This window comes from Tinamus guttatus, unplaced genomic scaffold (assembly GCF_059628265.1).
Source record: "Tinamus guttatus ecotype Peru unplaced genomic scaffold, ASM5962826v1 Tinamus_guttatus_pri_ptg000202l, whole genome shotgun sequence".
In the NCBI taxonomy this organism is placed as follows: domain Eukaryota; kingdom Metazoa; phylum Chordata; class Aves; order Tinamiformes; family Tinamidae; genus Tinamus; species Tinamus guttatus.
In genome coordinates this window covers 2,886,585-2,908,749 of record NW_028288736.1, presented here as the reverse complement: position 1 = coordinate 2,908,749, position 22,165 = coordinate 2,886,585, and the positions used below count along the sequence as shown (strand labels likewise).

Here is a 22,165-nt window from a genome sequence, read left to right as displayed (position 1 = left end):
TGATGTTTTTCTGTAACTTCAGGAAGCAGTTCTACTGTTAGACACGTTCCACCTTCGTTTTCTAGCATCCCTCTTTCCTGCATGTTGTGCAACTGTTCCTGCATGGCAGTGCTGCCGGACTTGCACTTCTTGATAGCTTCAGCGTCCACCCTTGAAAACTCCTGGGCTAGCAACAACAAAATGGGGGAATTCAAAACATACAGAGAAAAGTTTTTTCTACACCACATCTCTTAGATAGGCACCCCTTCCCTACTGCAAACCCAGCTGGTCCGTAAAGCTGCCATTTCAGTGAGAATATATCTTTTTTTATCCTTCAGCACTTGCTTATTGCTGTGAAGAACTGCTGATTTAAGATCTAGAGCACACAGAAGTATGAGGGGAAGGAGAAGAAAGGGTATGAGGAAGTCCAGCACCACGCCAAGCGCAAGCTCTGGAGAGCAGGGTGGCAGAGCACATAGTAAACAGCAGCCAGGGCAGCTGAGCACAAAACATTTGATAATAATTAATCTCCAGGCAATTATATTTGATAACTCATGCGTTGTTTGTACCACTGGGCAAGCGGAACTTGCGGTATTTTCACAGTGAAGAGTAAGTTGGAAAGAGTCAAAACTGTGGAAAAAAACAGACTACAGAGCGCTGAGGTCTGATTCACTGCTGGAGTGGAGATAAATAAGCCACTGCCATCATTCGGGCCAGGAAAACGAGACCGACATTATGAGAAACTAAGATCAGCTATTGCGGGGGTAAGACTTGTAGGAGAGAACAGCAAATGCAAGCACCAAGATGTCCTTTAGGAGGAAGTAACAAGAGTGTCAAAAAGAGGTTTGCAAGAACCAGGACAAGAAATGAAAGATTTCTAACCCAATTGAGGGAAAACAAGTCTTCAGAAGGTAACAGAAAAAGCAGCAGTTAATGGCTTCCTACTGAAAAGTGCACTATTTTTCCCCCCAGAGCTGCAGTGCCTCTTGCTGAGGCACTCCTCAGAAAAAGGGGTTCAGAGCATCTATTCTCAAACTCAAATTGCTATGAAAGCCATCTGTCTAACTTCTGGGACAGATAAGTCAGAGATGGCCAGGGGCACTTATCTTTGGCACTTTCCTTTCAGAGGAGCAACACTGAAAGCACACACAGTTTGCAGCTGTGGGTTGGCCTGCATTTTTTTCCAGAAAAAAAAAAAAAAAACAAACTTGCCTAGGATGCCACAAGGCAGATGTTCTCAGCAGGGCTCTGGAATGGGCCCGGGATGATCAGCACTGGGCTAATGACTTCAGAGGTGGGCAAAACCTGCCTGGACAACTCCCAGAACAAACCCAAGTAACTGGGCCTGCTCTGCCTGGGCCTGGACTTGATGATCTCGGGAGGTCCCTTCCAACCTACATGTTTTTGTGATCAGACCTACATCATACTGATATTCACTGCTGAGATCTATCTCCATTAGCACTGAGTGTTGCTACTTATAAATGAGCCTCTCCTGTTCTGATGAATGCCACCTTCTAGGAGGACCAAGGCAGTGATCCCTCCATGTGCAAACAGGAATATTTAACGCACAAGATACAGACACAGAGACACGAACGGACCAGACACGCCAGCCTGATGATGTGGGTAACCGAAAAAAGAAAAATCAGCATACTGCTTTTATTTTTAGCTGCATGTTTCATCTTCTAGCTAATTTGATAGCTGCACATTAGTTAACACCTCAAGCAGAAAGTGAGCCATCACACCCGCCAAGGGGAAGCACAAATTAGCAGCACACGTGAGCACACACACACCCCACTGTACATACCCTTCTGCCAAGAATCTGGTTGATGGCTGCGCTTTCCTTCAGAGTACACTCTGCTACAACGTTCGCTCTCATTTCTTTCATGTACAACATGAAAGCGTTCAGAGGTTTCTTAATATGAGGTCTTTTTGGCTCTTGTTCTTTTCTCTGTTCGTGCTGAGGCTTCCTAAAACGTGGTGGGGGAAGGAGGGAAGAGGTGACAAAGAAAAAAAAAAAAGGCATCTATTTACCTTCAGCCTGATAAAAAGAAGCACCCAATGGAAAATTTCCAAGCTGCAACAGCATAAAATTATTAAGAATGTGAATTGCAATGGTCATGTCCCATCCATTTTATAACTTTTCAGGGAACTGGCTTTAAAAAAATAATTCAACACTCAAGGAGGGTGTGAGGTTGGCAAATAACACTTAGAAGGCCATTGCTACAGAGAGAAGGTAGCTCCTCATCCACTAATTTCTTAAGCCTTTTGCCATCAGGTACCAAGCACAAATGCTGTGTGCACTTTTTAGTATAGATCTTGCAGTTAAAGACCTTATCCAATAGAGGCTCATGAGTTCATTCTCAAACAATATCCACAGGAAGACAGCTCCATGTCTGTGTCCAAATCAAGATGACCGTGTCTGATAGCTAGGAAGTGCTGGGCTAGAAGGAATACTGGCTTCATACCTCATTATTCGTCCCCCAAAACAGCCAACATCTCCCGCTGCAATTACAGGAGAAGGTTTAAAATTCAAACAGCTCATGAAAGACACTTGTTCCCTTTATTTTACCTCCTTGACTCTTCTTTTAATAGAGTTCTCAAGCATTTGCAGATTAAGGGCTAGTGCAGAAAGGCAGACTCACACATGCATTAGCTCACTGTCGTTGTGCGGATGCTCTTGTTTGACTTGAGGTGTTACAATAGCTGGGTGAGGGATTCCAGTTGTGTGAGGGCCTGGAGGACCAGGAATCATGTGATGTGAAAACCTAAAAGAGAAAACAAAGAAAGGTCCATAACGCTATCGCAGACAGGCCTCAAACACTCACATGACTGCTGTGGGATGCCCCAAGAATGCAAACACTAGGGAATTTGCAGTGGAAAGACAATTCCTTAAGAGCACATGAAAAACACATGGCTAAGATTCGTGCATTGCAACTGGTCAATTCTAGAAATACAAATATGAGCCAACATTTGTTTTTGAAGATGTTACTTTATTACCTTTCAGGAAAATAGCTTTAGCAGTGCACACAAGAAACATTTAATGATTGTACTGTTAAGACTGACTAGCAATAAAAACACACATTTCTTAACCAAGAACTGCAATTCCACCCCAAGATACAGGCATTCTTAAAATATCCACCACCAGCCAATGCAAAGGAAGAACTGCCATGCAGAAAAACAACATAATAAAGGAAGAAGAGTCTGTTTAAGAAGTCCCTGATAGCTCTCCATGGAATCTCTTGCTTTTCAAAACACTTAGAAGATTTTAATGTCACTCAACTATTTCCTCCAAATACTTAAAATATTCCTATAATCAAGAATAAAAAGGGGGAGAGAAAAAAAAAAAAGTGATAACTCATCTGAAACCTTCATTTCTTTTGTGCCAGAAGAAAAATAGAAAACAAAACCAAAGTACTACAAGCTCCCACATCCCACCCTACTACCTCATTTCATCCCTAAGGCCAAGCTGAGACACATGTTCAGGATGCTTCATATTGCAAGCCCAGTGCAGCAGAAATCTTGCACGCTTTACGTGGACCTGGTGGAAAGGTCCCAGCGCCGTGAAAAGCAAGTCCCTGCTCCGATGGTTTTCGAGCGCCTACTGAGGAGTCCTGTCCATTTTCTCTCTTCTCCCTTCCCCATCCCTTTGCCCACTCCTGCACTCCAACAAAGCAAAGCAAGCACAAACTATCCGTGACCCGATGGAGTCATTCTGTTATGGAGAAAGGATGGCTTTTCTTCCCCATCTCCCTGGCTGGCTCTTCCTTCCATTCCCCTTTAGAGAAGCAAAGGGACAGCAATAACCCAAAGGAAACCTCACGAACAGAGCCAAGAGGACCTACGACTTCCCAAGGGGCTTAACTCCTCAGGCCAGAGGGTTGTCTTCCATAGGTCACACACACACACAAAAAAAAACCAAGAAGGCCTATTGCAACCTCATGCACACCAAGCCCAGGATGCAGAAGCTGCCTTAGGAGCACAGAAGCACAGGAGAGCTGGCCTGGAGTGTCACGGGCGAGTCTCAGCATTGCTGGCACTTACACATAGAGACACAGCGCCTGATTCACACACCAGTGCAGACACACGGGGCTGGCATCCCTTCCCAGGAACGGCTTTGGGCTATGAAATACCTGCGTGAGAGCAAGTTGCCACACGGACTGATACCTAAGTGGTTCAAGACCAATTACTGACAACTTTGAAATTAAAACCACAGAATCCAGACTACAGGGACAATCCACCTGGTTTCTTGCTTGTGCGAGTAAAAGCCAAGGAAGCCTGCTATACATAGCATCTGGAAATGAAATCACAATCTCGTTTCGGGTGAAACACTTCAATTAATCCTTGACAATTCTCCAATGTTCCTAACTGCAATACTTCAGAGACTGCCAGGAAAAAAATGGAGGAGACCAGTGTGGGATCCAGGCAAACTGCATATACACAAATGTGTTAAATCAAAATGTGTGCATAAAGTTTTAGCTGACCGAAAAGCAAGCAAAGACAGACCAAGATGCAAGCAGGAGGGCCACCTGCCCTGTAATGGCAGCAGTTACTCCCCAGTCAGTCATTCACCTCCTACACCTACCTGGACATGGAAGGGTCGACTGAGAGAGAGGATGGATAGGGCTGCCTGAATCCACTCGAGATGGGATATACAGGCTGACCTTGCCTGAGGTCACAGAAGAAAGGAACCCATCAATAACATGAAACGGTATTAAATAGTTACTCTAGAGTCATAAGCACTTGATGGGAACTCAGAGCGAAACAAAAGCAAAACAAAAAATAGTAATAAAAGTCAAAGCTAATGAATTCCTGAATACTTAGGACCCTCTCCTTGTTTGAAAAGGTTTAGGTTCAATTTAGGTTTCCCTTGGGGAGGAAAGAAGTGCACACATGGGCTCCCTGTCTCTCATACCTAATTTTTAACTGGAAGCAGATCCAGTTAATCAGCTCTTAAAAAAAAAAAAAAAAAAAAAAAAAAAAAAAAAGGCATTTTATTCCAAACAGTCCCAGTGTAGATCTGTGCAATAATACCGGCCTATGAACTATCAATCTAGTAACTTATTGGACTCTTATGAAGTCTTTGAAAGATTAGGACTCTCTTCATTTGCATCTTCTATGGGAAGGAACAAGTGGACGGCATTTTTAAGAAATTCGAGCTTATCTGATTTTTAAAAAAACAAAAACCAAAAACATAGAAGACATACATGCTAACTACTTAAAGTTCAAACTTTGCATACCAACAGAAGAATCTTGTATGTAATTCTTACCTCCTTTGCCCATGCACATATATAAAAATATTTTTATCACCAACATATAATTTGGATTCTCCAGCTTTTATTATCACTACGTTTTGTTTACTTCCAATTAGCAGTGGGTCAGGTCAGGGCCTGACCAGAATTATCATACTTAATTATCATGCTGTGGTGAGGTGCACATTTGGACCGAGTATCTGGACCAGCTCTGAAAGGCCTGGCATGTATTAGCTCTAGTAGAAACACTGATCAGTCAGTCCATGGGTTCAAAGGGGAACAAAAGGGATTCAGGCCTTTTCAAGGTCTAGGATACAATTTCCACACTTTGAATACCTTAATTGAAGAGACAAGGTGCTCAAATAGAAGAAGAAAAAAAAAATAAAATAAAATAAGTGGAGGAAGCCTCAGCACTGCTATACCCAGAGCAGAGCTGGAAGCCGCAGAGCTAAGGCAGGGTGGGCTACATTCAGCTGGAAGCGAGCACTGCTAAACACTTCCCAGCTCTGCAAAGCCACAGTGCGTCTCTCCTCCTGTTTCCAGCTTAGCCTCCTTTCCCTCCTCCCCGCCACTGCCGCAAGGAACCATCTGAAAGAAATGACTGACCACAGCTGGAAAACGAGTGCCAAGAGCTGCCTGGTAGAGGTGAGGGCGAGTGTCAGCCTAGCAGCAATGCACAGGGAGGAAGGAAAATAAAACAGGTAGGTGCTCCCATATTTTAGTTCTATAACCACTATCATTTGCTCAAAAAGGGCATGTGACACTTCCTAAAAGATTATCTGACAATAGAGCATTTTACAGTCTCTGATCTCTAGTTTCTCTGCTCTATCATTTGGAGTATACTTTCATAGCATACATAGACACATAGAAGAAAATAATAATAAAAAAAATATACATATATATTATATATATCACTCAAATGTGGAGTGCATAGATTAGTTAAAAAAAAAAAAAAAGGAGAGACTCTGAAGCAATTTGTTGCTGAATTTGCTCGTACCCTGTCCCTACAGAAGTGGGCGTCAGCACCCACCTGCCCCAAGCAGACACACGAACGCAGCCTGCAGAATCGATCACTCTGAAAATGTTGTGCTTCCTCTCCACAAGACAGAGGGTGAGTGCAGCAAAAGATCCCTAGAGGGCTAATACTAAAAAGAACTGCAAAGTCTCCCACCGACTGGGGTCTTCCTCCATGCAGGAACTGTGAAAAGCAGCAGACTACAAAAGTTTGCTCTCCATTTTGATGCAGTTTCAAGATTTCCCCCCCACACACACACTTCAAAGTTTCTTCTTACCTCCCCTCTGTAATTGCAATTTTGTTTATTAAAAATTTACATTTAATTCCTTGAGAACTGTTTTTTGCTATCTTTCCAAATGCCAAGAGCCACAAATCTGAGCCATAAGAAATACATAGACTTCAAAGCGAAACCCTTACACTTCAATTTCAGTACGTGTTAAAAAACCAGATTCAATTCATTTCAAAGATCAACATTTTTTGATCTTTTAAACTAAAATAACATCGTAATTTCTTGCTGCAGCGACACCCTTATTTTGTAAATGCTGCCATTGATTTGGCAGCAATGGATGGTAGGAACATGCACCCCCTCTGAAAAGAAGCTGAAAGCTCTTACCAGCCAAGAGGTGGTGTTATCTGTCCAACACCCCCTGGAGACAAGGGATAGAAGGTGGGGATATCAGGAGCTGGAGGATGTCTGGACATGCCTGTTAAAGAGCACAGAAGAATGAGTGACTTTCCCCTCAAAACACTGCAAAAGCAAGCTAAGGTTCACAGCTAACATGGCCAACGCTATGACAAAACTAGCACTCTAGATAAGAAAAATACCCGCCTTTTCGGTTACCATTGAAAGCAAACGACTACCCACGGGACCCTTAAAATAAGGAGCATATTCTAACAGTTTCACAATTCAAAAGGGAATGATGGAAAAACAAAGTGGAAAGATAGACTAACCATACTGGTCAACATCTGCACAAGTTCAGGTTTCCTGCTAAGTGTGGTAGGCAATACAGCCCTCTAAAGGGTCTTGCCAAACCAGGCCAAACACTGAGGAACCATCTAATGTGTGGCATGAGACAGGGAAAATAAAAGTAGCGTCACACAGGCAGCCCGGCAGAGCTATTAGATTAGGTAAATTGCTACTCGTACATTTTCACTGGTTCCCTCATGGATTCACATATTTTGGAAACTTGCTACCACAGAGGATCAGTGGTTAATTAAGAATCATTTTCAGGCCTGTAATGGTCACACTTGATATGATTCATTTGGCTTCCAATTGTCACTCCAGCTCCAACTAAGCTCTTCATCAAGTTGACTCCTGTGGGCTCCAAGGTCAGTCTGTTTTGCATTGGTAGTATTTCATGGGGAAAAACATAAGAAGTCCCACCAGGAATGATCCATCAGCTCACATTCCCCCGAACGCAGAGTCCTACAATTGTAAGAACCACCTCAAGATTAAAGCTAATCCTGGTCCCCAAAGGGTCCATCGTCTCCATTCTTCACCTAAAACTCATGCATGCCCACAGGAGACGTGGGATTATGGTTGCAGAGGCCACAAAGACATTGGTTTATTTAAATGTGTTTGGGGAAGACGGGGCTGAAACAGCAGGAATTGTTAAGATTACTTCACATGTTAAATCAGCTGCTTTAAAGGGCTATTAAATATTTATGTAGTGGCACTCCACATGTCCAAGATTGAGTGCATGTTACCCTGAGACTTCATTTTACAGACCAGCTCTACTGATTATTTCCCCCCCATAGTTCATATTAGAAGTTCTGAATTTAATTATAAGATTTGAAAAGCACCTTTTGGGACTGTGTACAGGAAAGGATAGAAAAGGCAGTGTCACTGCTAACTCTGTCTGCTCTGGGGTCTTGAGGAAAAGCCAACCTGTGAGACGCAGGAGCGCAACCTGAAGATCAGGCCTGGGGCAGGTTCTTCCCAGAGCTGTAAACCAGCAGCAGGACAGGACATTTTTATGGATCCCAGCATTTTAAATGAGAGCGGACACCCCTCTGGAGCCCCTAGAAAGGGTGAAACACAGGTCCAGCATCTCACTTCTGCTGGGAGCCGATGCTCCCAAGGAGTTACCTCAGGATATTGCCTCTACTGGATCAAAACCTCCGCACGAAGAGCTGGGCTGCTCTTCCCCAAATCTGGCACTCGTGACCCCAGACTGCTCTCACTGCACTAAGTCACAACCCTTATTTCTAGTCCCAAACTTGGTCCCTTGGCGGAGCTGGTGAGATTGGTCAGACAGCTGATGTCCCTCAGGAAAACGCCTGGGAAAGCAGCTGCTGCTGAGCAGCGCACTGGGAAGGAGCTTCGGCTCACAGGACCTCGGCCCATGCAGGGGAGCAGCTCGACAGTGTTAAAAAAAAAAAAAAAAAACCCAAAACAACAACAAAACAGCAAACAACAATCAACCACCTGCCAAACGGCCTCCTCGCCAGCCCCTAAAGCAGGAGCCCTGTGGGGAACCCAGCTCCCTGCTGCCTCTTTCCACCCACTGGGAATCAGGCCTGGCAGGAGGTGGCGGGAACCAAGGGTGGTCTCGGAGCCACCCGCAGCCGCTCGGAGCGGCGCAGGGGAACAATGGTGGGAGGCATCCGGAGGGGCGGCGAGGGACGAGGTCCTCCCTCGGGAGCAGCCGCAGCGCTGGGCCGTTCTGCTGCACGAGGAGGCCACACGCAGCGAGGAGCCGAGCGAGGGCAAGACGGGGCCTGCGGCCTGCGCCGCCACAAAGAGCGTCCCCGGTCCCGGCCGTCGGGGCTGCCAGCAGGAAGTGCCCAGCAAGCTGCAGTCACTGCTGGCATAGCGAGGCCAACATAAAACAAGGAATTCAGGGGAAAAAAAAAAAGAAAAGAAAAAAGAAAGAAAGAAAAAAAAGACACCCACAACTTGGACATGGAAAATTCTGCAGAAACAAGAGCATTAAAAATGCCACATTTGCAAGGCCTGAACTTGTGCAGACTCTGACCTGGCCCCACTCACTTTCTAGGACACCTTTCAGCCGTGCCAGCTGACACGGAGCAGCGTGGACAGCCTGCGTAAAAGGGCATAAAGCAGCACTGCAATTAGAGCTCCGTTCCAATTGCAGCCGTACCGGCGTGTCCTCCCTGAGCTTTGGGGAGGCTGGGGCTGATCATCATTTCCATGCCTGCCCACTGCAAGCCTCGGGCACAACGGGCAGGAAGCGAGGACGGGCTGCCGATTACTGAGGTCTTGAGACATTTTGTCGAGCAAAACAAGCCAGAATTAACACATTAGGAAGGGGCACAAAGATGCAAGTGGCCAACTTAAATCCCAGCATCGCGCAGGATTAGCATCTCCGAAAGAGGGCATGCATGGCTGGAAAATACTGTAGGCTCACCTTGCTTGGAGCTGACGTCTGAGGGGATGTGAGACGGGTGCGACCCCGGGGAAAAGTGCTCATCGCTGTAGGTGATAAGGGGGGTGAGAGGGTGAACAGCATGAGAGGGCTGTACCACGGGCACCTTGTTCGACTGCGAGAGAAGGAGAAAACGCAAGCGTTAGCAGGGGAGCGTTTCTGCATTGATAATAATAGGCACGCTTAAAATGCAATTTTAAATCTAAGAGCCCAATGAAGTTAATTTCATTTGAATCTCGATGTTGAAACCCTGACGCAATAATAGATTTTAGGACAATATTCTGAGTGCAAATCGAGGATCTCTTTCGACACTGAGAACTGGAAGGGTTATTAAATGGAAGAGTCAATTTATTATTAAGACTGATAGAAGAAGGGGAATGGGAACAAATGGGAAGCGGTGCTGCAGTTTCTGCTTTCCTTGTTTTCAGAGCACCACCTTAAGGAACTTGCATTAGCAGGCAGTATCTTCTTAATGTCTGACCTACCCCTCCAGTCATATAGCTCAGAATCTGGTACCATGAATTTTTGCTAAATTATGCTATCCTTGCTCTCCTCTTAATTTTACGGTTTTCAACACAGATTTGCTTTCCTGTGGGAAAGAGATAAGAACCTGAGGATTTTAATTTAAGCTTTGGCCTTGTCTTATATTTTGCAAGATGGAGAGAGAAAGCAGCCCTAGTAGGTGTTTTAAAGCCAACAAGCATTAGGTCCATTTTTGCGACCAAATAATAAAAGCAATATGAATTCTCAATAATATGTATGAGCCGAGTTCTAAAGGCAGTGGTTCAGGCTGCTCTTCATCTTCCCCGTTTGTATAAATTCAGCAAAAATAGAAGCCAACAAATTTCAGATGATTTACACATCTGCCCTCAGTCTTTAGCTACAAGACTTGTGGGCCAGCCCACCATTCAGCAATTACTTTATCAACAATAAACTGTATATTATGAATAAAGATCAGGCAATAGATGTATTTAGGTCACACACACAGCTGCTAAGCAGCATTAATTTCTCAAAATTTGGTAATTAACATACTGTATTATACTGGATATAATCACCATGCACCGTGCTCATGATATCAGGGTTCCTGGCTTTTTAGAAATCCTCTGCTCGTACTTTCTGTAAGCCAGCCCATGTCTCCCTCAACTCTGCAGCATCCTAGAGCTTTTGTTTTTTAAACTACAGCACTTTGTCTCCTAAACTGGTGGCCATGGTTTGCGGCATGCGGGGGTCTTGATGATGAAGGACATGTAGAAGTAAGTGGGAAAGTGAGTGGCTTGTCAGCGGGCTGGAAATCAGCATATAAATGGCCCAGAATTGTTGGGGTCCAGAGACACCCTATTGGTCTGGATGTTTCCAATGGAAATATTACATAATAACCCGCTATGCCACGTGAGGGCCATAAATATTTCAGTGTGACAACGTTCTGGGGCAGGAGGGAACTTACATAGCTTATAGAAATACTGCAGAGCAGGCAGGAATGCAAAACACTTTTTTTAAATGAGAATAAGACATACAGCTAAAAAACAAACAAAAACCCACCAACACACACCTCCTGCTATTGCTATAGCAGTACTATGAAACAGAAGGACCAATGACTTGCCAGAGGATTTGAGGACATGTTGAAGAGACAAGGGGGAAAAAAAAAAAAAAAAAAAAGTGTTCCATGCCTTTCTACCTAATGTAATTTAATTTGTTTACTTTTTACAGCCCTGAATTCCTTCTGCAGCAGGAGGACTTAGCAAGCGCAGAGGATGGCAACTTCAGTCTTCCTTTGAAAGCAGTGATAGACTTTTAATGGCCAAACTAGTGCAGGATTTGTGCTCTGGGAGCACAAATTGCTCCAGTTGTGGCAAGAAGAGGAAACACCAAGAACAACTTAATTCTGGAGCAATTAAAAAAAGAAACCGAAGGCCCACGCCTGAAGGCCTGTCCTTATGGACAAGGCTTCAGCACGGCGGGCTGGAGGTTGAAATAGAGGAGGTACCAACAGGGCGTTTTGGCAAGACCTGGTTACCCACCAATGAAACGAGTTCATCGGCCTCAGCAATAACTGTGGCTGCAGCGCGCCGCGTGCCTGCGAGCTTCGCTGCACAGGGCCTTTCCGCGGGCAACCCTGTGGAAACGCAGCAGACTTGACACCGGAGAGCTCCTTCCCATCCCAAAACCACTGATTTTTAGCAAACATTTACATATAGAGCCAATCTTCTCATCTCTTTACAGCGAAGATCAATTAATGCTTCATTTTTCAAAGCATCCTCCACTTGTTAGTGCACTTGAGAAAACGGCACAAAGTAGACGCAGGAGGGGAGATTTGTAGCCACCTCACTTTCGACCTCGCCATAAACCAGGCTGGAGCCCCAAGCCCGCTGGCGGCCCTGATAAAGTGTGGGCTCAGGGACCTTGGCCTGCTGGCCAGCAGCCCCAGATCTGCTCACCACCAGCACAGCCCACTCCAGAATTTTATTATTCAGACCACACATCACATCTGTTGGCCAAAAGATCAGCATTTGACTCAAACCAGGTTTTGAGCGTGGATGTGAAGGCAACACAGGAGGACATACGAACAGCAAGAGGCAACTGCTCTGCTTGAAGCCCGAAGAGTCGATGCACAATAAAGAGAAATAAAAGAAAGTACAAGAGCCAGAGGAGCTTTGCACAGAGGAGTAAATGGGATTTGATAGAGACGAGGATAAGCATCTATCTCGCTGGATTACAGTTAGTAACCGGATTCAGGGTAATTGTGGCACTGGAGAGAAAATGCCACCCTCGTGGCCTGCCTATGGTCTTAAGGACGGGTCTCGCCCCTTTGCGATTCTTGCTTTAAACAGTGCAAATTTTCACCACAGACTTTGGCTGTAACGTTGCAATAAACACTCCAGTTCCCTCAAGACAACTTTCAAAGCACGGGTGCTGCATCTCCCACAGAAACACGCTGGATTCTGAGCGTTCGTTAAGCACTGGCGTTTAGCACACGATTCAAACAGAGCCAGCGCGAGGACGGCCCCGCGAGCCCCGTCTCCTCTCTCACAGCTTCCGAAGGGCTCCGGGTGCAGGGCCGGGGCCCGCCGGGCCCTGCCTGTGCGCGTGGGCCGCACTCCGCGTCGCGCAGCCGTTGGCTTCCCGGCCCGCCGCGCGCGCCTGGCCCTCGCGGCCACCACCGATCCCAGCAGAGACCTGCAGGGCTGAAGCTGAGGGTGACCCCGGGAGGGCTTTGGAAAGGTTTCTCCAACAGGACAAGTCAGGCCACGGGAAGGCCCATCCGCATTTTGCGGGCAGGTCCAAGTCCCTATCCCAGGATCTTCAGCAGCTTCTCGGGGGCATCGTGGCAGGGCAGGAGCAGCTCTGTCCCCTGTGAAGCCCCACTCCACACCGCTGCAGCGGCTCGCAAGGAGCTCAGGGCAGGCAGTGCTCGGTGGCACTAACAAATTCAGGTACGATGGGGTGCACAGGAAGCCCCAGAAGAGCCCATTTCTGGGGGCTAAGGCCTCCTAGAGGCCGGAGCGCCTACCACATACAGTGGAAAAAGTTTTCAAGTAACTTCCGTGAGTCCAGTTAAACCGTATTAGCAGATTTATCCAATAACATGCAAATTCAGGTTTTAGAGAAAAGTCTTAAGTCACAGCTCTAAGTGATTTGGACTTTTCCGCTAATGGCATCTGCTAATGACCGAAGATTTAATGCATCAAGTCTTAGCATACATCAGTGCAAACAATATAACCATTTAGTGGAGGTAAAAAGTCATCTCATTAGACATCCATCACTGGATGTGGGCAAGATGGTCCAAAGGCTTAAAATAAAATATTCATTTTTGAACTAAGAAAAAAAAATCCCTAAAAACGTACAAATGATTAGGCCAAAAGTAACCGTCTGCTAAAGCTTCACTAGGATTGAAAATGCAAACTGCAACGTGTATCTCGAGGTAAAACGCATTTGCAAGTACTTAAATTCTGCAGCACTGTTCCACAGAAGGCAAAACCAATTTTGGAAGGAATTAAAGCAATAGGGCCCTCCAGAAACAGGATGTCTCTTAGACAGGTTATTTGAACCATCAACAGAAGGTTATAGCAGGAATTATTCCTCCACCACATTGTGAGAGACGAGTTCAGTACAACTAGGAGTGTTGAAAAGCTGCTAACTTAATTTTATAGAATAGTCCCACTGGGGTTCGTAACTCCAAGAAGACAAATCATGCCTTGAAATTACATTTACACGTAGCTAAGAATACAAAAAAAAAAAAAAAAAAAAAAAAAAAAAAAGAGTCACAGTATACATTTAAACACAAGCAAAGAATAACTTGGAAGAAGTATAAGCTCAAAGAAAGGCGGCTTTTTTTGGCCCACACCATGGATGCTGATGCGTTTAGCTGAACTCGGTGCAAATCAGCTCGGTGGTTTTTCCGCTGAAAAACATCACTGACCACTGAGCTCTCCAGGCATAATCTCAACGCTCAGCATTTTCTGGTCCATTTTCTGTTAAGGGCCACCTCACAAGAAACTAAAGGGGCACCAACACCTGCCCCCACCAGCTCTTTGGGGCAGAGAGGGAGATCCACAGCTGGCGACCGCCTCTCACTCCAGGAGGACGAGCGCAACTCGGCCCCCGCTGCCATTTCTCTCACCCCTGCCAATTTGCTCTGCTGCTGCTAAGCTCCTTCCTCCCGTTGGCCGCAGGGCTTAGGGAAAAAAAGGTTGTTGGTATGCATGACACACGTGACAGCTTTTAAATTCTGCATAGGATCTTGTCTGCCTGCTGCTGGGGTGGATTTCTTTTCCTCTTTTTTTTTTTTTTTTTTTTTTTGTTAAATTCAAGAGCTGCCTTTTTGAAATTTAAAATAACCCTTTAAAGAGAAAAGGAAGAAAGAGAAAAAAAAATCAGAAAATAAAAACAACCACGACCTACATCTTGTGCAGGAGGCACCTACAACCCCATAAAAACTCCGGATTGCACTTTCTAACAGGGGTAAGAGTCTAAACACCATAAAAAAAAAAAAAAGAGCCTAAATTGCCAGATTGCCCCAGCCTTAGTAAATCACCCTTCCAGATGGTCTCACGACTGCGCACAGGACCCCACTAACAGCAATGGCTTGCCCTGCAATTATACTTCAATCCTCCTAAACTCAGCAAACATTATACGTGAGTTATGCTTTATTTCATTAGGGGCACATCTGAAGTTTAACATTCCCCTGCTGTTATAAATAGTTGGATTATTCATGCAATTAACACTCCCCGGTGCAATTAGCTCCTCCCCTAAGTGTGGCAAAAAAGAGGTGGACAATTTTTTTTTCCTCTCTCCTCTTGGCATAACTTGGTTCCACTTCGGTAATTTTTACGCAATAAAGGCGCCGGTGGGGGGAAATGCCGGCGCATTAGGCTCTGCGAAACACTGCAGAACAGTTTATCAGACAGAAAATTAGCTTATGCCACAACAGCTTTATAAGGCATTTAACAGCTAGACACACACACACACGCCCCTCCTTTTACCTCCAACAAGACCATAAAGGTCACAAAGATTAAAACAAGACTTTAAATGAGATTTTAAACAAGAAAGCAAGTGTTCCAGTCCAACAAAATTCACGCTCCCCCTTGCTAACAGCAAGGGCCCACGCTGTGCAACAGGTTCCTGCTTGGTGAGAAAGGACAGGTGAGTCTCTCCTACATCTTACCCTCCACTTTAATGCTGTCAGAGACAGTTAAAAAGAGAAGTCTCCCCCCGGGTTGCAGGACACTCCCCGTTTTGCACAGACCCTGGGGCACGGCCAGGACCCACATGTGCACTTGCTCACCCAAGCGAGCGCTTGCAAGAGAAGCGCAAAGAGGCAACAACATGTTCTGCAGGCAGAGGCAGCACTGCTTACCTGAAGCATCTCCCTTCTCCTACAGCTCCTCAGATGCAACTACTTGCACCTGAGCCGCTTTTGTGGGGCTGCAGAGCGAGGCTCCCGAGAGCTGCGCAGGTGCTGCTGACACGGGCGCTCGCCCTGCGCCTCGGCGGTGCCCTGCTCGCAGCATCGTGCAGGAAGGAAACACCCCCGCTGAGGAAAGAGAGAAGAAAAACCCCAAACCTTCCCCCGTGGCAGAGCCAGGCCAGGTGCTCGCAGGCTCCGCAGCGCTGGGGCCAGGCGGGCTAATCTGTGGGCTCAGGCGCTGCCGAGATAAAGGATTTCGGCGAGGTGCCGGGGCTGCGGGAGCCGCTCCTGGAGGAATGCCTGACCTTTCCCGGCGCTTTGATCATGCTGCCGCGCCGTGCCAGATAACGAGCCCGCGGCACAAGCCGGAGGTAATAAAAAGGAAAAAAAAAAGAGAGAGAGAAAGAAAGAAAGAAAAAGCAGCTTGGAGGCCTTGCGCTTTCGCAGGGAAAATACCTGCGCTGCCGGCGCCCGAGCCGAGCGCTGGCCCGGGGCCTTGCGGGAAACGCGCGTGGAAAGTAGGGAGAGGAGCAGCAGGGCAGCCGCGCGCTCCCCGGCCAGCGCCGCTGCCGTGGGGCTGCCAGGAGGAGGAAGGGGAAACCTGTATCGCACACAAATAAGAGACGATTTTATGGATTTTGATTTTTTTTTAATATGTTTTTTGCTTTAAACTGGGGTAGAGCCCCCAACACGCAGCGCTGCGCAGGGCCCTGCCGCCTGCCTCCCGTGGGGCCGCGCTGCAGAGCGTGCCCCGGGCCAGGCTTTGTGGCATTACCAGCCTCCTGAAATTTCATACGTTCGCCGCCGGCGTGCGCTCCTCTCCGTTAATTGGGTTGCGAGGAATTTCGAGGCCTGGGGGCTGGGAGGGAGGGCAGCTGATTAAAGCGCACCGAGATGCCCAGGGACGGCCGGAGCACCCGGCTCCTCCACGTCCCGTCGCCGAGCTGGGAGCAAAAAGCCCCCTCACGCAGGGCGCTGGCTGCCCCGCGCCGGAGGATCCTGGCCAGGATCGCGGGAGCTAAATGCAGCCGCCCACACACCCGGCCTAAGCGCAGCCTGGTGCAGCCTGCGGGAGGGTGTGGAGGGAGCAGACATCAAAGCGCAGCCGGCCGGACGGACGGACGGACAGGGGCTGCCCTGGCACGCGGGGCGCGCAGCAGTACCCTCCCCTCGCTTCCCCCTGCTCCGGCCCAGCTGCTCACTCGTGCGGCGAGGCCGCCCACCCCAGCGCTCGCTCCTCTCATGCTGCTGGCACCGGCTTCATGAATTAAATACATAAAACCAGCCTGGCCGTACGGGCACCTCCAGGGGAAGGGGTTCACACCAGAGCCGACTGTGGGGACCGACCTGCTGCAAAGCAGTAGCGGCACGCAGCGCCCCGGCCCCTGCGCCTACCCCTGCAGCAGCGCGGGGCCCTGGGTGTGCTGCCAAGTTTGGAGCCGTCCTTAGGACACGGGGCTGAAAACACCAGTTATGTTGAGAGCTGCTGCAGTAAAGCCAGAGCGACATGAAAATGCGGGAGCCTCCAAAAGCAACAGCACCTGCAAGGTTACTAAGGGGCTGGAGCACCAGGGAGCGGCTTTTGAGGCAAGCGCCAGGCCGCGGCCGCCCACCCTGCGCTGCCCGGTCCCGGCAGGCCGTGAGGGTGCATCCGTGCCCGCACTGCGAGTGAAAGAGCCTTTCAGGGAGTACCTGTTTTTGTGAGTTTACCCGGCCATTCACGCCCAGCCTGTCACCTCCCCTTGGGATTGCTCCTCACCCGCTGCTTTTAAAGGGCAGCAGCAGGAAGGGCCCTGCCTGTTCACATGCAAACCCGCGTTTGATCTGCTGCTAGGACCACAGGTTCTCCCAAGGAGAAGAAACACCCAGAATCAGTTTTGATCTCCCTTAAAGTACCGCTTATCTCCGTTCTTGTTTGTTTTCTGTTTTTCAGGGGTGTGCGGTAGCATCTGATGCGAATGCCACCCACTGCAAGCCATGCGAGCGGCGAGGCGGGCGCCCCACACCACCCTGGGAATAAAAATAGCAGCACCTTTTCCTCCCGTTCCTCCCTCAAGCTCAAGCCACGGGCGGATGGGGCGGCCAGCGCGGGCCTGTCAGACTGCGAGAAGCGCATCTTGCACAGCACGTATGCCGGGGCACTGAGCACCGACCCAGCAGACACTGGGGAAATTGACCTTCACTTCATTAAGGTCAGGATCAGGCCTGTAAGCACAGCTGGGTACAGGCACGGCTGGTCGGGACCATCCCCAGTCCCATCCACCTCTGCACAGGACCGATGCAATCCCACTAAAAGCTTGGGTTAGCACCTGCAGCAAGAGCTCAAAACACCACCTCCTGCAAGAGGTCTCGCTGCATCCCCTTGCCGCATCCCCAGCAGGGACCATGGAGCACCTTGCAGTCCCCAGACAGACGTTTGCTGTGGGCTACAACCACAGCCACACGGGCTGCTGTGAGGGGAGGCATCACAGAGGGATGGTCTCCGCTCCGCTAAGCTTCACCCGCACTTGCAACCTCACTCCACTTTCAAGCCGGCGAGCTGCAGCTCGACCTCACAGAAGTCTCTGCAGAACTGACTTGTGAGCCGCTTGCAGAGGGAAGGAGAAGCAAAAACAGCCCGGGGATGAGGCAGAGGAAGGAGCTCCCTGCGAGCGGCTGCCGCGGGGAAGAGCAGGGAGCAGCTGCGGCGCAGCCTGGGGCGCAGCAGCCGGGCGGGCGAGCGCCGCGCCGCCTGTCCCCAGCACATCCTTCCTGGCCAGGAAAGGACACAGACCCGCCGGAAAGGCAGGCCGGCAGCGCTGCTTCTCACGCCGCCGTGCGCTGCACGCGGCGAATCCTCACGGCTCCCTGCGAGACGCCCGCTTGGAACCGGCACTAAAAATAGAGCCGGCGCAGCTGCTATATTTGGGAAGAGCCGGCGCTCGTGAGGAGCGGTGCGGAGGTCGGCCGCCACTGAGGAGATGGGCTGGGACATCCCCTGTGCCAGGTCCCAGTGGGACACCCTGACCGGGCTCCCAGAAAAATGAACCCACCACGTGGTGCCAGGCAGGGTGTGCAACCCGCTTGGAAAAGTTTGGTTTCTTCCAAAAAGGTGCCAGGAGAGAAGGTGGCACAAGAGAGGACATGCAAGGCTTTGGGTAGCAAATTTGCTCTCAGAGCTGGTGCATGGGCCTGGCGAGCCCGGACTTTGCTAGGGCCTGTGCTGCCGTTCTCACGTGTCTCCAGGTGAGTCGTTCCCATCCCTACGTCCAGGCTTTTCTGTCTACAGAGCGAGTTAATGAGTGTCATGCTCATGGCACTTACAGGCCACCTCATTTCATCCGGGAACCTGGGGGAGCCGGATGTTACCACAGGAACCGCGCGGTTTCCCAAGGGCCACTGCAAAATTACCAACTTGGGAAAACACCCAAGCTCCCGCTTTAGCTCGCCAAGCCCGGCCCGTGCCTGCCCCACGGCCAGCACCAGCCCACGCAAGGCGGCCAAGCCCCCCAGCTCCAACTGCGCGAGCGCCACGGCCGGTCCCCGCGCGGGGCAGCTGGGGAGCGGGAGGCAGCTCCTCCGCACTGCCCGCGGCTCCTTCCCGCCTCCCGACCGCCAGGAGAGCGGAGCCGGCGCGGGCGCCCGCGGGGACCCCGAGGCAGTCCCGAGCGGAGGCCTTCGCTGCCTGCGGCGCCTGGGCGAGGCTGGGGGTGTCCCACCTCCGCAGCCGGGGAGGGGCGCGGAAAGACGAGCTTCTAATTAAGACCACGGCTGCAGCTAATTGAGTCCAATCCACCTGCGACACGAAGAGCCGGAATCCCATCAGCAATAATGGGACTGCATCGGCTTACACCAGTAATGACCCATCAGCAGCGTAATTCAGCTAATTCAACGTGTTCCGGGCTGGTCACGTTGCTCCCTAGGAGAGCTGGCAAGTGCCACGCGAGCCTGGAAGCGCCTGTGGGTGCGGGCAGCCCTGAGGAGACGCCGCGTCCTCGCGGGGGGCAGCGCGCGGTGGGGGCTGCCCTGGGAGGCAGATGTGCAAAGGGGCTGCTGCACCGGCGGCCTGGGCTGCGCACACGGTGCCGGAGTTGCCCTACGGCCAGGGAAAAACTAAAGGATCAAAGCAAAGGGACCAGGGAAAACCAAGGCACCGCTCTTCGCAGGAGACGTGCGCTGTTTTTGGCCAGTCACGTTAGGACTGGTCCCATTTCCATAGCAGGTGCTCCGCAATTAGAGCACATGGAGCGCTACCCTAAACGAAGGGCCTTGCTGGCAGGAAAGCTGTCCTCGCGTCACTGCTGGCTACTTCCCACGGGGCACCACAGATTGGTGCTCACGTCAGCGTGTGAGGAGCAGCTTGTGCCACCGGCACCGGCCCTGCCGCCATGCCCGGTGCAGCCTGTGCCCGGGCCCTCCCACCTCCAGCTCCCGGCCGGCTCCCGCCGGCTGCGCCGGTGCCCCGGCTCGTCCCCATGCCAAGGCGAAACAGCTCCCCGGTCAAGGCCTTCCTTGAGCTCAGTCTCTTCATTGGGAGCCCCATCCACTCCTGTCTGGGCTGGTTATTTTTTTATTTCCTGCTCGCTGCCCTGGAACAGCTGCCACAACCAATCGTCCTTGCCGCAGGGAGCCAACACAAACCCGTTTGCTGGCATCTCTGGGTTGCTCAGCCAGACCTGGTCGCAAAAACAGCAAAGAAACAAGCGCCTCACATCAAGGGGAAGAGGAACAAGGTCCAGTCAACGGTTTATCTCCAACACTTCAGTCGTCGCTCCTCAAACAGAAAAGCAGCACTGCTGATGCCTCCCAAAACACATCTGTGGGGACTAGCTCCTCTCCACAGAGAGGACTGGCCTGGCGACAGCTCCCGCTCGTGGTTGCCCATTCCCATGTTCCCGGGAAGACACATGGGAAGCCCAGGCCAGGCACTTCCTACGTGGCTGCTGGAGCAGCTCCATGGGAATCCTCCTAGCTCACCCCAATGCAAAAGAGAGAATTTTGGTGCCTGTGCTTGGCATCTTCCAGGACGGAGGCAGAAAAGTCCTCACTCTATCATCTTTCTCATGTCTCATATGCCTCCCATCTCTGTACAGAATTTCTCATTTTCCAGGGATTTCACCTTTCTTCCCTTTGCATCAGCTCTCACAAGAACTCCTTGTCTCCGTCCCATTGGCTTCAGCAAAACCAGAGAGGAAAGAAGTGTGTCTTCTACTGAGCGTTTTGAATACCAAGCCCTGAACCCACTGCTGCTTCTGCAACACACACGATGTCAGGGACGACAAGACCTTCCCCGCAGCGGGCAGCGCAGGAAACCCAAAGGTGCCACCGTGAAGGCCGCGTGGAGCCAGCGCCTGAGGCTGCAGCTCAGCTCCTCGTACAGCCCTGCACCCCGACGGCTCCTGGGGAAAGGTACCCGCCGCAGCACTCTCCAGTTCAAAGAGGACAACAGCGAGCAGAACTATTAAAGCAATTTAAAAAATTATCTTTAAGATGCAATCTAGCCAGAGATGAATTGGAATAATTATCAAGCTGCAGGTTTTTACTCTTTTTTATTTCCCTGTTCTTTTTTTAAAGGCAGTAACTTGCCGAGCAGTTCCTCGAGCAGCGTTGCCTGCAGTATCTTTCACGTTGTTGAAAGGGGAGGCTGAGGGCATGCATTTTCCACGCTGCGGGCCTCATCCTCTTAGCACCCCGCACGGCAGCACCTGTGCACATGAACCCTTCTGCTCCTCCGCCCCCAAGCCCGTGAACACCTTGGCAGCCGATGCCTTGTCTGCCCAGACGCAGTCGCTCGCGGTGCGAGCCGGTGCTGCAGCAGACGTGGGCGCAAGGAGAGCTGCTGGGGCTGGCGGCAGCCCAGGGCGCCGCTGCCAGGGCGGCCCTGGCTCCCGCACGCCGCGGCGGCCCTCCCCGCGGTCACGGCCCAAGCCCTGCACCTCCGTCAATCACAGCACTTAAGCAGCATTAAAAATGGCACGGATCAACTAGTAAAAGGGATAAACAAGATCACCTCTGGTTTTTACTTTTTTTTCCCCTCCATTAAGAAAAAAGAAAATTCTCTGCAATTTAAACTTGCTGGGAGGCAGCGGGGGAAGCACCAGCACCGAGCGGGCTGGGTTTTGTTCTGCTTCACTCTGGAGACGCTGCATCGTTCACCAAACATGCAAGAAGCGAACGCGGTCGGCTCGCAGCTGTGGCAGGGGATTGCCGGGGACCCCAGTTCACCGCAGATGCTTGGTAGCTGGGTGCCAGGCTGCTGCAGGGGGAAGGGGGCGTGCGGAGGGTGCCGACGAGCAGCTTTTATCGCAGACGACGCTTCGGGCCGCCCCGGGGCGGCGCGGATCCAGTTCGCAAAGAGCTGGCAACCCGCAAAACTTTTTGATAAGATTTAAAAAAAAAAAAATCCTTGATGTTGGCTCACGCCAGGCTCGCTTCAACTCTGCACTTGTCCTCGGTGTTTCCTTGGCATCTCTGCTCCTCTCTTCTCACTGTTTTAGCATAACTTTATTTTTCTCTTTTATCTCGAACTAGCTGCACCCGGGGACTGGAGGGATTGATTTTTTGTTTTGACTTATTGTTTGAAGATCCGTAACTCAAAGCAGCTCCTCGCGCCTCTGATGTCGGAGCCTGAGCAGTATGAAAGGTAAAG

At 50.0% G+C, this 22,165-nt stretch overlaps 1 protein-coding gene across 4 annotated transcripts in view; it reads right to left on the bottom strand.

Annotated features, from left to right (window-relative positions):
* The window catches only part of LEF1 (lymphoid enhancer binding factor 1), a 51,325-nt gene that overhangs the window by 16,108 nt on the left and 13,052 nt on the right, over positions 1-22,165 (bottom strand). For 2 of the 4 annotated variants that reach the window (XM_088524019.1, XM_010226096.2), the window contains exons 4-8: positions 9,615-9,747; positions 6,857-6,947; positions 4,562-4,645; positions 2,622-2,744; positions 1,784-1,946 (exon numbers count right to left, since the gene is read on the bottom strand). In XM_088524019.1, the coding sequence (XP_088380145.1) occupies positions 1,784-1,946; positions 2,622-2,744; positions 4,562-4,645; positions 6,857-6,947; positions 9,615-9,747 (594 nt within the window). The remainder of the gene's footprint in view (positions 1-1,783; positions 1,947-2,621; positions 2,745-4,561; positions 4,646-6,856; positions 6,948-9,614; positions 9,748-22,165) is intronic. The other 2 variants (XM_088524021.1, XM_088524020.1) reach the window with 1 other exon arrangement.